Source organism: Martes martes (assembly GCF_963455335.1).
Source record: "Martes martes genome assembly, chromosome: 10".
Taxonomy (NCBI): Eukaryota; Metazoa; Chordata; class Mammalia; order Carnivora; family Mustelidae; genus Martes; species Martes martes.
This window is the reverse complement of record NC_137898.1, coordinates 43787852-43802094: the sequence shown is the minus strand read 5'-3', so window position 1 is coordinate 43802094 and position 14243 is coordinate 43787852. Positions and strand designations below refer to the sequence as shown.

The following is a 14243-nucleotide window of genomic DNA, read 5'->3' as shown; positions in this document are numbered from 1 at the left end:
ACTGGTGGCTACATTCCAACTAGTGAGGATGAAGGAAGAAGAAAAGTTACAACCGAGAAGTTACATGCAAATCATTTCCACTTTTACCACATTGGCTAGAACTGATTCATATGACTACAGCTAGCTGCAAGGGGTTCTGGAACATGTAGCCTTTTGCTGGGTGACGTTACTGCCAGCTAAAAATTGTATCAGTATGTTTTTTAAAAAGAGAAAAAGACCCACTACACTATTGGGAAGCGATAAAGGAAACCTCCAGAGAGTAGGAACTCCGCAGGACAAACAACTCGGGTTTTTTCAACAAATAAACTGCAGAGAAGAAAGATATGAAGAGCAAGTTTACAAGTAAAGGGACTTAAAAGACAGATTAACAACCACAATGGGTAGGCCCCATTTGGATCCTGATGCAAACAAACAGGAATATTTATGAGATAATTGGAAATTTGATTACTGATTAAATATTTGATTGTGTGAGAAATTACATACTGTAAATTTCATTAATATTCTAATGGTGTCGTACTTAAGTAAACAAAAAGCTCTTATCTTTTAGAAGTACGTAATCAAATATACACGAGTGAAATGATACAGTGTCTGAAATTTGTTTCAGAATAACGGCGGGGGAGGAAGTGGGCAGTATGTCAACAGGTCAGGTCAGTCAGTTAGTGACTGTCAGAGCTGGTAATGGGCTTCTTATACTATCATGTCTATTCCTATGTTTGGAATTCTTGGCAATAAAGAGTGAAAAAGGAGGTTTGGCAGGGAAGGGAAGAAGGGGCAGGGGAGGGGCTCAGTGGACAAGAACAAATTTGATGAGCCCAGCAAGGCCCCAAGACCAGACGTCTCTTTCTCCCCACTTCCCCGTCCTCTCTCTGGTTCCTGGATGATCCCACTCTCAGCCCCCATCCCGAAACAGCTAAGGAGGGACTGTGAGACCCAAAACCCCTGATCCAAATGAGTCAGACGTCTTATGTCAAGGCAGAGGTGGCTACCTCCTAGCCATAGATAAACCAAGTCAGCCCCAGCCCCTGGCGATCCTCCATTCACCTTCATCTGCCACAGGTAGAGATGTCCTTGCTTTAAGGGCGTGAGGTGGTGCAGGTTCATCCTGAATATCAAGGGACCTCAAGAAGCCATCAGGTCCATTCCTCTGTCTCCAAGGCTGGGCTTCCTAAAATTGGCTCGGCCGAGAGACCAACATTCCCATCCCAGCGCCTCCAGAGCTAAGCTTAGGTGAGTCCTGGGCGGCAGGGTACTTAGAAGCTTGGGCCTCATATCTCTCCATTATACAAAGAAGATAAATGTTGTCCCTGGTGTTGAAGAAGGGAGACGACACTGGCCACTGAGGTGTGGGCTCTCCTGGGCCTCAGCCTTCTCCCGGGACACCTTCCACAGAGCTGCCTTCTCTGGCCTCTCCCAGCCCCCGCCCCCTGGCCCAGCCCGCACCAGCCTCTCTGCATCTGTCATCGGCCAGTTCTGCTCCCCTCGGGCCAAGCTTTGTTTGGGGGCGACTGGCAGGCTGCCCGTGTGTGCATTGGAGGCGGTGGTACTTACTGCTGCAGTCAGATGCTCCACAGGCTTCAAGATGGCCCCCACCTCCAGCCACCTCACCATGGCCCCCACGTCCAAGAGCTCCAGAGCCCAGAATAGGCAAGGCCAGACCCCCCACTGTCCCAGCCCCACCCCACACACAGCCTGCTCCTAGCTTCTACTAAAAGGAGAACAAGCCAGGCTAGAATAATCTCCAGGCTTCTACTGTGCTCCATGAGACAGGCTTTTCACAAGGACGTCACGTGGCTTGCCATATTGAATCCTTAAGAGCCTACAGAGTAGGTACTGGGACTGGTCACGGTTTACAACTGGGAGAAGTGACACTCAGAGAGGGGAGGTAACTTACCCTAGCTAAGTAAGGGGCAGGGCCAGTGCGTGAGTCCCGGTCACTCTGACCCCTAAGCCCAATAGAGATCCCTGGCAACACAGCCTGAGGAACTGGAGACCCAGCCTCTGTGTCAGGCAAGATCAGCTCCATGTGCTCCAAGGGCAAGTTCAGACAGGCTGCAAGGGAGATTCTGCTGCGTCTTCAGGAGAGAACTAAGCAATGGCCTTCATGATTCCCCAGTGCTCCTTGGGGCGGGACCCCTCATGTTAACTGCCTTTCTAGTCTGAGGAACGGGCTTCTGGGTTCCATGCTGAGCCCTAGTCTCACTCAGGCTCCTGCTTCAGCTACCCCTGCTTCTGGGCAGGCCAGCTGGACAGGTCACAGGACAGGCTTCTTCCTCCATGACGAAAAGGGGGACCCAGGAGAGAGGCTGGGGGCTCAGGGAGAAACAGGGCCCTCTGCAAACCTCCTACCTGAATGGGAGGGGAGCCAGGCATCCAATGCCTCCAACCTACCTGTGGAGAAAGTGAGACCCAGGCAGGGCATAGAAGAGCTCGAGGAGACCACAAACCCGCGCACAGCCAGCGCAGTGAATACTGGTGTTTTGGCTCAGGACAGGCACTCTCCACTGTATAAGGTTGCTGCTCTCCCCCTGGAATCCTTGCTCACACCCTCCTCTACCCTTGGCTTAACTTGTCTTTTCTGGAAAGCTGATGAGCTTCACTTCAGACAGAGCCCCTTTACCCCTCTGGGGTATGAGCAGGTCCCAAATGACCAAAGGAACCCCAGATACAGTGTCAGCCCCCCCAGGACTATCCCATGGCATGCTACAGTGCCTCCTGGCCTTTACTCATGCTGCTCTGGAGTGCCTTTCCTCCAGTTCTCCCACTGGGCCTCCTACTCATCTTCAGTACCCAAGAAGAAGGATATCAATAGGTCTTTCTTGGGGCAGTCCTCTCAGGTACCCACAGGAGAGTTAGTTGCTCCCTCTGAGTATTCCCACAGGGTGATTTGATGATTCATTCATGGGTCTCCCTCTCTCCACCAGGTGGAGCTCCCAGAAGCTAGTGGTCCTGTCCGCAGCCCCTAGCTTGAAACCTGAGAACAGGGTGGGTACTAAGGAACACTTGAGGAATGGTCAGAGGGTAGACCTGTGGAGGCACTTGGGCCATAAATTACTTTCCCAAACCAGAGGGGAAGCAGCAATCCAGGAGGGCTTCGTGGAGGTGGCAGGGCAGGATGTAGGACAGAGAGGGATGACAGGTGTCCCAGGCAGCCCGGTTATTAGTCATGAGGCCCTTGTCCTCTCTCTCTCTGCCAGGAAACTCTCTGTCCTGGGTGCCACTGGCCAGGGATGGGCAGGTTTGGGGGAAAGAATCAGGCCTCCCCAAGGCTCCCCGCCTCCGCTCAGAGGCGTGTGGCTGGGGCAGCTGCTGGGGGCAGCAGCTGGTGTCTGTCCCTGGAGCCCAACGGCTATGTGTGTGTCTTAATCCCAGCTCCTTGGAGCCCCCCAGGCTGGCAGGTGGGCTGATTAGACAGAAAGAAGGCAAGGGAAAGGGGTGGGGAGCCGAGGCCCCTCCCCAGATGCCCACAGCTGCCCACTGGATTCTGCCACATGCGCCATGCCATCCCCATCCCCCAGCCCCCCATCACCAGTTCTTTCCTCTGCCCAAAGCTCTCCTCCCTCAGCCCTTACATGGAGGCCTGACCTGCTCTAAGCAGGAAGATGCCCTTAGAAAGTTCCAGCTAGCAACTGCAAAGGTGTGGATGCCACAGCCCATAGGCCCCCTAGTGTTTTCCTTCTGGATGGAGTGGGGAACCTCCAGGCACACAGGTGGAGACCAGCAGTCACACTGGGACCAAGGTGTGGATCCACCTGACCTAGACTATGAGCAGTGTGGAACACAGGTGTGGTGTGGACATGGAATGTGAGGCATGTTCTGCAGGGGGGATGGACACAGGCTATGAAGTGTACAGTGTGCGAGGTGTACATGGAGCTGGAGGGGCCCGTCGTCTACGATGTGCAATGCACGTGAGGTCGACAGAGCGTGAGAGGGCTACGTAGTACGGAAGGTGTGGCCACACGTGAGACAGACTCACCGGTGAGGCGTCTGTGGTGTGGGAGGTATGAACGGATCACGAGAGGCATGTGGAGTGTGGCGCGCATGTGGTGGGTGTGAGAGACGTGCATCGAGGATGAGCTGTGCACGGAGTGTGATGCGTACACAGAGTGGGAGGTGGACACGGGATGTGGGGTGGACACGGAGCATGTCATGTGCGCAGACTGTGAGGTGGGCCCGGGGCGAGAGGGGGCCACAGTTTATGAGGTACGCGTGCGCGTGACATACTATGAGAGAGCATGGGGGTGTGGGGGGAGAGGGCAAGCAGTCCCTCCAAGGAAATGTACTTGTCCACTCTGTCACGGGCCCAGATGCTAGGACCTTGGCACGAGCTCCACGGAGTGTCCTAGCCAGAGGAGGCAAGAGCACATCCTGTGGCTTTTTACTGATCCTTGTGTGGATAAAGGAGAAGGTGACTTTAAGAGGTCTTCCCATCTTTCTTCCTCCTCCACCCGAGCCATCTTAGCTTAAACACAAAGTACTCTTTGAGGAGATAGTACACTTGGGCAATAGTATTTCTTTTGCCTTTCTTAAATTCCTCACACTGCAAGTTAAATTCACATTTAAAAAAATGTGTTTTGGTATTCGATCAATAGGGGTGGTGAACTCTCCATTACGAGCTCTCCTCACCCCAAAAGCCTGATGTCGTCAGGCTGGAAGAAGAATTGGGACCTTCACGAAGTCCACCTTCCTGAACACTTCTGGTCGTGAAGCTACTGTCACCTTACTTGTGTTATTTAGTGAACCACAGTAAGTTTGTATTTCAGACTCCAGGAATCTGGGCCTTCGAAGACCGGAGAAAGGCTCTAGTTCTGTGAAGAATGTGCTTGAGGGGGAGACTCTGCCTGAGTGAACTCCTCAGTTCTTTCCAGAAGTCAGGCATCAGGTGATTTTTTTTTTCTTTAAAGATTTATTTATTTGTTTGACAGAGAGAGACACAGCGAGAGAGGGAACACAAGCAGGGGAGCAGCAGGGGGAGAGGAAGAAGCAGGCACCAGACATTTAGGCCCCAGGTTCCTAGAACAGGAACCTGTCTTATCCCCTGCAGAATCCTCTGCTTCTGACAGAGGCAACTGTCCCATAGAAGGTGGTCCATAATGATTTGTTCTTTCTGCCTGGAACCTTCTGTCCCAACGGGCACATGCCTCACTCCCTAACTTCCTTTACCTCTTTATTCCAATGTCACCTTGTCAACCTGACCACTCTAATTCTGCAGCCAGGCCTGTCCTGGCACCTGAGACCTGCTCGCCCTGCTCTACTTTTAGTATTTTTCCTCTGCACATCTCATGTTCTAATGCACGCCATAATTTACTTCTTTTTTTTTTTTCCAGATTTTATTTATTTATTTGACAGAGAGAGAGAGATCACAAGTAGGCAGAGAGGCAGGCAGAGAGAGAGGAGGAAGCAGGCTCTCCATGGAGCAGAGAGCCCGATACGGGGCTCGATCCCAGGACCCTGGGATCATGACCTGAGCCAAAGGCAGAGGCTTAACTCCCTGAGCCACCCAGGCGCCCCATAGTTTACTTCTTCGTGTGTCTCTTGGCAACTCCAGGTCTTGCTGGGTACAATGTCTGCTCCACGAGGGCAGGGGACTTTGTCTGCTTTGTTCTCTGCTATGCTCCCAGCACCTAGCATAAAACAGGAACAGCTCTGGTATCTGGAATACATGAACGAGGCCGAGCGGACAATGACTGCGGTCACACACACCCCTCCCCGGGCACACAATGCCCCACAGAGATACACCCATTCGCCCAGCCCAGGGCTGATATATGGGCTGTCTCTTCTCTCCCTGTTCCCTCCCCGTCCATGGGGGCTCCTTTTCTCCAGCTCTGCTTTATCTTCTGGGCTCCCTGCTTATTAAGTGGAAGGCTGGGGAGTCCCCTAAAGTGGGATGGGTAGCCATCTGTGAAGAATCCCTGGGACCCTGACTCTGAATCTGGAGCCACATCCACCCAACCAGACTGGCCTCAGGGCAGGATTCCTACCCAAGGAACAGCCAGATTCATGCCTTGCCAGGGAGCAAGGTTGGCAGGGGACAGCGTGGGGACACTCAGGGAGGATCCAGGGACAGGAATGGGAAGACTGGGGACAGAGAGGGGACCTAGAACTGGCCCTGTTCATGTTGTCACCCTGGGGTCCTGTGACACCCCCCAAATCCCAGCCAGCTATGCTGCCTATGCCAGTGAGAGGGAGAGGCCGTGGGTCCAGCCTGGGCAGGGACAGGGTGCCTGAAGACTAGGGCAGGTGCAGGCCGGATTGGGTTTCCAGAGGCTATATATATAGAGAGAGAGGCTGCTGGGAGCCCTGGGGCCGGCCGCTCCCTGAGGGTGAACACTAAGGGGCCCTGCCAGGCCTGCATTCCTGCTCAGGGCCAGCACTCCATTTATAGCCCCAGGCAGGCATCAAGGGAGCTGAGGAGGGTGGAATGGAAAGGGTGGAGGGAGAAAAGCCTAGGGATCCCTCTCTTCCCACCTGCTGCCAAAGGAGCTCCTCACTGTGCAGACCAGAGAACCAAAGGCCAGGGTGAGGTGTGCCCTTGCCCACCAGTCTGCTGAGCCCTGAGTCGGAGATGCCCCTGCCTGTAGGTCCCTCGGCCCATCGCCCCTGGCTTCCCCCAGAACAAGTCTGGCACGTGTGTCCCCAAGAGGCACCCTCGACTAGACTCCACACCTATAAGAGTTTGGACTCTTTCCACTTCCAGATTTGTCATTTTCCCCCTCCCTGGCCCCAACCCAGCACTAGGACTGAAAAGAGGGCATCAGCTCCCTGCTCTTTCAGCAACAGAGATGGAACGGTGGTGTTGGCAAACTTGTCCCCGAGAATGTGGTGTCACCACAAGGAGAGTGACCCCAGTCAGGCAGGGATCCCAGCCTGGAAGGTCTGTAACAGCCACTGAGTCCAGTGATTTCCAAACTCTTCAAGCAGCAAGAGCCTTGTAACAAACTAAATCCTACTTGGAAGTCTAATAGAAGAATGGCAGCGTGCCAGTGGGCCCGTGTGCTTCCTAATTACTGAAGAAGATGAAGCTACAAATCAAGTTTAAAACTGTCAAAGCAGTTTAGATGTCTAAGCCACAAGTGCTAATATATTATATGTTTGGTAAGTCTGAACGTACAACGTTTACTTATCCTAAAGGCAATTTGATGATGACCCCAAGGTGCTTTTTGTGAATAGAAAACCCAAAACACAAAGTTGTAATCTTGTAAGTCTTAGCATTAAGTCCTGCTTGCTCAGACTTGAGAAAAATTTTGATTTGCATGGATAAGTGATTTGAGGAGCTCACCTGGAAATCTCAGGGGACTCTACAATCAAATGGTCTGATTCATTAATTGATTCATCCAACGAGTATTTATTGAGAACCTACTGTGTGCCAGGCATTCTGCTGCTGATGCAGGAACAAGTAGAAAGAAATATGTGTTTTGATCTAAATCTATTATAACAATTATTTGCCCACACATCGTGAGTGTGTAAGACAAATGAAAAGACACAAGCTTCTAGTAAGTGCCCAGTCTATAGTACATTGTTAAGATATTGGAGCAGAGCATGTGAATTTGTTCAACAGACAGGCCCTGAGTCTTGCCTGGGCAGAACAAGTGTGACCCAGCATGTATGTTTAATTGTGTACTAGCTTAAAAGAGGTACAACCAGGGGGGCCTGGGTGGCTCAGTCATTAAGCGTCTGCCTTCAGCTCAGGTCATGATCCCAGGACCCTGGGATCGAGCCCCACACTGGGCTCCCTGATCGGCTGGAAGCCTGCTTCTCCCTCTCCCACTCCCCCTGCTTGTATTCCTTCTCTGGCTGTGTCTTTCTCTGTCAAATAAATAAATACATAAATAAATAAAATATTTTTTAAAAAAAGAGGTACAACCATCCTCATTAATGACCTATTTCACAATATTCAAATATATACATAGAGATTCAAAGGGCAGGAGGCCACCCATTCATTCATTCCACATTTATCAAGTTCCTACTATGTGACAGCCACTGAGATGGTTTCTGGAGATGCCATCGTGAGCAAAACGATTTTGCCTTCCTGAGGCTACATCCATCAGTGAGCGAATTAAGAAGATAATTACAGAGTGGCCCTGTGACGAAGGAAATGAGCAGAGTGACGTGACCCAGCTACCTTAGAGGAGATGGTCGGAGACATCCCCAGGAAGTGATGTTTGAGCTGAGACCTGATAAAGGAAAAGCAGCGATTGTGGGAGGAGCTGGGGCCAGGGCAGTAAGCAGCAAGGACAAGGCTCTGAGGTCAAATCACGCTCTCAGCGTTCAAAGATGGGAAAGGAGCTCAGACTAGAATGGAGTGATCAGAAGGGGTGGTGGCCCCAGATGAAATCAGACAGATAGGCTGAGGCCAACTTGTGTAGGACTTTACAGGCTAGTGTAAGGAGATGAGATTTTATTCTAAGTGCAACAGAGAAGCTCTTAAGGAGTTTAAAGCTGGAAAGGGATATCATCTCATTTACATATTTAAAGGATTACTCAGGCTGCTGTGTAGGGGGACAGATTATGCTGGGGCAAGAATGGAGGAAGTAAGGAGAGCAGCCAGGAAGCCATGGTGGTCATCCAGGTCAGGAGAGTGGCACCTTAGTCCAGGGTGGCAGCACTGGGGTTGTCTGATGTCTCAGTGGACAGGGCTTCCCCCTGCCCAGACCTACCCCCTGGAACTCCAGCCTCATAAAACCCCTGCCTACCTAATCTCTCCACCTGGATGTTGAACACCCATCTCAAATTGTGTCTTAACTTGGACTCCTGATCTGCCACCTGCAAACCTGCTGTTCCCCAACTCCGTTCTTCTCCAAGTCCTCCTCAACTCCTCTCTTGTCCTCCTGCCTACATCCAAACATGAATAAATATTGCTGACTCCATCTTCAAAATATGTTTGGAATTGAACTATGTTTCACCATCTTCACTGCTGGTACCCAGATCTAAACCACCATCATCACTTACTTGGCTCATTACAATAGTCTCCTAATGCTCTCCCTGCTTCTGCCTTTGCTCTCCAAAACCTGTATGCTCCTGTTAAAATGTAAGTCAATCGGTAACATTCTTCTCTTCCACTCAAGCCCTCCAGTGGCTTTTCATCTCAGAATTCAAATTCTTTGTCCCTCTTTGACCCCATCTGTTACCACTCTCCCACTGGCTCATTCTGCAGCAGACACACCAGCCTCCTTGCTGTACTTTAAATATGGCAAATACAGTCCTGCCTCAGGACCTTTGCATGTGCTCTTCCTTGTATCTGACTCCAGATACCTGCTTCTGCCCTCCCTTCATTCTGGTCTCTGCTCAAATGTAATCAGCTCAGAGAGGCCTTACCAGACCACTCCATATAATGAAATAATCTTCATCAGTTTTTCCCTTTGCTTTATTTTTCTTCATAGAACTGAAAACTTCCTGATATCACATTTTTCTGGCTTATTTGTTGATTATATATCTCCCTACCCTACAATGTAAACACCACGAGAGCAGAGTCTCCATTTTATTCATTGCTGTATCCCCCAACACCTAGGCCAATACCTGGCACATAAGGGATGCTTCATAATATGTGTTGAAGGACTACATGAAGGTGGAGTTACAGAGTGAAGGGAGGGGACCACATCAGGAAGGGGACCTTCAGCATTGCTAGTGGCAGAGAAGTGAAGAAGGCAGGGCTCCAAGGCAGAGCCATTAGGTTTGGTGGGAAGGGAGAGCTTCCCAGGGTCCAGGGAGCCAGTTAGGACAGCTTCTTGAAGTAAAAGGCACAATGACTACTCTTGCTTCTATCTACAGGTGCTGCAGGGAGAGAGCCCTGGAGGGCTATCTAGTCCAAGGGAGACCTCTAGTCAGAGTGCTGATAGGAAGATGTGGACGAGAGATTCAAGAAAAGATTAAGAGGCATTCTGGGGGTGGAGGTTACCCGGGGCTTGTGAAGGAGCCAGAGATCCCCCGAATTGCCTTCTCCTTCTTTTCCCAGTCTTTCCAGTGGGCTTGCTGGGAAGAAATGCAGCTAAGACCTCTGCAGAAGCTAAGCCCTGACATCACATGGGTCCCTGTCAGGGCTCAGTGCCCCAGCCAACAGCTGGGAAACCTGCAGGGAACCCACAGCTCAGTCTGGGCCAATGACAGAAGCAAGTCCCTTCAGTAATATAGCCTTGTATCTGGGACTAAGGGCCTCCACATCTTTGGTCTCTTTTAGATTCTCACCACCACCACAATTACTCCAGGAAATAGCTATTATTATCCCCAAATTTACAAAATGGGGAAACTGAGGCTTAGAAGGTGGTTTGACTTTGGCAAAATCACACAAGAAGCTATGGGATCTGGACTCGAACTTAGATCATTGGTCTACAAACTCTACTCTCAAAGATCCCCCTCTGAAGTGGGGTTCTCAGGCTGAGTCTGGGCGTTCGAGGCCTTTGCACCATGAACCTCACTGTGCAGCGCTGTGTGCAAGGAGGGAAAACCAGAGCCGTTTTCTTCCCAGCGGAAGACACATCTCCACCCAGACCCGCACAGGGCACTCCGCTGAAGAAACACGCAGGTCGAGCTAGGCAAGCGCTCACTCCCTCCCTCCAGGCCAGGGCAGAACCTGGGCTCGGAGACACTGGTGAGACGCTTTGGCAGCCATCCCCCTCTTCTGCGTAGATGCAGCGGCTCAGTTTCTAAGCATCCAGAGGGGGGTGCTGGGCCCACCGCCCTCTAAGCGACTCCCAGATACGAACTGGCCTATTGACCCGTCCCCCACGTCCAGTTTGTCTCAGGTTCATCCACTTAGACTGTAATTCTCCTTGCAGATTTCTCTGCCTCTGGCTTTAGCTTTCTGCTCTCTGTGTCTGTCTCTTGGCTGTATCTCTCAGTGTCTCACCTCTGAGTGTGTCTCTGCCCTATTGCCATGGGTCTGTCTCTAAGTCTCTCGAGATCTGTTCCTACTCCTACCCTGCACCTAGGTCCCCCCATAAATCAGAGGACAGAGGGAGACCCAAAGTCAGCTTGGAGTTGAGCGCGCGCGGCCAACACTTCCCGGGGACATAGGACGAGTACGGTGCTGGAGAGGTTTGGAGCAAGTGTGCCCCGGAGCCAAGTGCAACCGCGTTGGGCTGCCAGCCTCTGCCTCCCTCCCAGCCTAGGGAGGGGCCGGAGCGCCCGCGCGCGGGGGTCGAGGGGTAGGAGGTTGGCCAGTCTCTTGCCCCAGCAGCCACCCTGGGGATCCCAAGCTCCTCCCCACCTTGTTTCTATTGGCCTCGGGCGCCCCCGCCCCCAGCCGCCCGCTCCGGCTCGGGGGCCCTTAAGCTACTACTGGATAAATAGCCCCCCGCGCCTGGCTCGAAGATAGGGGTGGGGAAGCCCCGGGGCGCTGCCGCCGCTTTCCCATCAGACCCGACAGGACCCGGCAGAGGGGGGATAGTAGGGTGTACATTCAGACCCCCGGTACTTTACTATCGCACGGCCAGGACTGCAGAGAGGCAGAAAGTTTCGGGTAACCCCTACCGAAGCAGGGACTGCGCCACCCTCTGCCGGGATATGGAGCTGCTGTCGCCGCCGCTCCGAGACGTAGACTTGACTGGCCCCGACGGCGCCCTCTGCAACTTTGCCTCCGCGGATGATTTCTATGATGATCCTTGTTTCGACTCCTCCGACCTGCGATTCTTCGAGGACCTGGACCCGCGCCTCGTGCACGTGGGCGCGCTCCTAAAGCCCGAGGAACACTCGCACTTCCCTGCGGCGGTGCACCCGGCGCCCGGCACGCGCGAGGACGAGCATGTGCGCGCTCCCAGCGGGCACCACCAGGCTGGCCGCTGTCTGCTGTGGGCCTGCAAAGCGTGCAAGCGCAAGACCACTAACGCCGACCGCCGCAAGGCCGCCACCATGCGCGAGCGGCGCCGCCTGAGCAAAGTCAACGAGGCTTTCGAGACGCTCAAGCGCTGCACGTCCAGCAACCCGAACCAGCGGCTGCCCAAGGTGGAGATCCTGCGCAATGCGATTCGCTACATCGAAGGCCTGCAGGCGCTGCTGCGCGACCAGGACTCCGCGCCCCCTGGTGCCGCCGCCGCCTTCTACGCGCCTGGCCCGCTGCCCCCAGGCCGTGTGGGCGAACACTACAGCGGCGACTCAGACGCGTCCAGCCCGCGGTCCAACTGCTCCGACGGCATGGTAAGGCCGGGACCCCCAGCTAGAGAAGTGGGGGCAGCTCCTGGTATATCTGGGACGTGTTTCCGAGGGCGAGGATCAGGCCCTCCAGAGGGAGGTTGGGCAGGGAACCTTGCGACGAGTAGACCCCGGTGTCCCAAGCAGCTGTCACTAGGGGTGGTCTGGTGCCTTGGGGGCGCACGGGACAAATGCGAGCCACCCTACTGGGGGCGCTGTTAGAGCTCAGCTTCAGCGACATGAAGATCTGCGTTTTCCCACTTATCCGTATTTACAAAATGCAGACTTATGTTCTTAGGCGACTATCTGCCCTCTAGTTAGCCCGGGCGGCTGCAGACAGCGCCTGTCTGCCCCGAACCCCCAACCAGGGCCCAGAACTCGTGGCTGAGACTTGGGGACTTGAGGCGGGGTGGCTACAGGAAGTGATGCTCTGGCCCGACGCGGTCCCCGAGCCTGACTCGGTCGCCCTTACCGTTTGCAGATGGACTACAGCGGCCCCCCGAACGGTGCCCGGCGGCGGAACTGCTACGATGGCACCTACTACAGCGAGACGCCCGGCGGTGCGTATTCGCGCCTCCTTCCCACGTTACCCCCTTTGAGCTGCCCCGGCTTCCCTCTATCTAGAACCTTCCCCTTGCCCCCAGTCCTGGGAGACTGTACAGGGAATGAAATACTAAGCGTGCAGCTCCCTTCCTTTTCGCTCCGGACTCTCTCTGGGTCCTCTCGGACTCGGGCGGGCCTTCAGTTTCCTGTCTGCCCCAAAGCACTGAGCCCGTAGGTGGGAGACTTGTCCACCGCTCAACTGCATACTCTCCTACCCCTCCCCGCGCAGAACCCAGACCCGGGAAGAGTGCCGCGGTGTCTAGCCTCGACTGCCTGTCCAGCATCGTGGAGCGCATCTCCACCGACAGCCCCACAGCGCCCGCGCTTCTGCTGGCGGACGCGCAGCCGGAGTCTTCTCCCGGCCCGCAGGAGGAAGCCGCCCAGAGCGAGGTCGAGCGCGGCGCCCCCACCCCTTCCCCGGACGCTGCCCCGCAATGCCCCGCGGGCGCAAACCCCAACCCCATCTACCAGGTGCTCTGAGGGGGTGGGCGGCCGCATGGGAGGGCTCCGCTGCCTGCGCGCCCGAGGGACGGTACCCCTAGAGTCCCTTGCGCCCGAAAGATTGAGCTTAAATGCCAACCCCCCACTCTCAACCGCGCTTTAAAAGCGACCCCTCCCGAGTTGGGAGAGGCGGGAGAACTGATGTGTTTCCACTCCCGCACTCCACAGCAAGGACACAGTCCTTTTTTCCCACGCAACACCCTTCCCTGAGACTCGCTGCGATGGCCTTTAGGTGTTCCTTCTTGGGCCAGAGCTGATCCTCGAGGGGCCAGACCCTTCCTCTGCCTTTCCCCACCTCCCTAGGAGGGATGGGACCCGCGCAGATCTAAGCCCCGCCTCCGGACGCCAGTGCTGCTGAAGGGGGCGTGGCCTCCCTCCCCGTGCCCCGGCGACTTTGCCCTTCGCCAGCGCCCGCGGGGCGCCGTCGCGTTCCGCGTGTCACAAGTGTTAACAGTAACCACTCCACCCCCTCCCCCAGTTCAGGACCACTTTTTGTAATACTTTTGTAATCTATTCCTGTAAATAAGAGTTGCTTTGCCAGAGCAGGAGCCCTAGGGCTGTATTTATCTCTGAGGCATGGTGTGCGGTGCGACAGGGACTTTGTACGTTTATACGGCAGGTGGGCGAGCCGCAGGCGCTCGCTCAGGTGTTCAAAATAAAGACGCTAATTTATACCGCGGTGGCTCCGACTTTCCCTGGGGACGGGGCTAGGAAGGGAGGAAACCCGAAAACTTGGGCCAGCTGTACCGCAGCGACCCCTGTAGGCGGAAGACGGATTGCAGAAAGGAGCCTATACGTGGGGGAGGTTCCTCTGACCCATCACCACACACAAGTCAGTGGTTCTTCTGTCAGGATGCATTTCAGAATTATTTGAGTAGTGAAAAAAAAAAGATCCATGTCTGCCCCACTCACCAAAGATTTAATGTATCTGCCCCTGATATCTGGGGCCAGGTACTGGTATTTTTCAAAAGCTCCCCAAGTGATTCTAAAGCGCGTGCAAGGTTGAGAATCACGCCCCT

General features: G+C 54.0%; 1 protein-coding gene across 1 annotated transcript; it reads left to right on the top strand.

Annotated features, from left to right (window-relative positions):
* Positions 1 to 11308: 11308 nt before the first annotated feature.
* Positions 11309 to 13895, top strand: MYOD1 (myogenic differentiation 1). Its single transcript, XM_080817678.1, has 3 exons — positions 11309 to 12126; positions 12602 to 12680; positions 12953 to 13895. Exons 1-3 carry the CDS (start codon positions 11497 to 11499, stop codon positions 13201 to 13203), a joined length of 960 nt encoding a protein of 319 aa, XP_080673804.1. The 5' UTR covers positions 11309 to 11496; the 3' UTR covers positions 13204 to 13895.
* Positions 13896 to 14243: the final 348 nt, after the last annotated feature.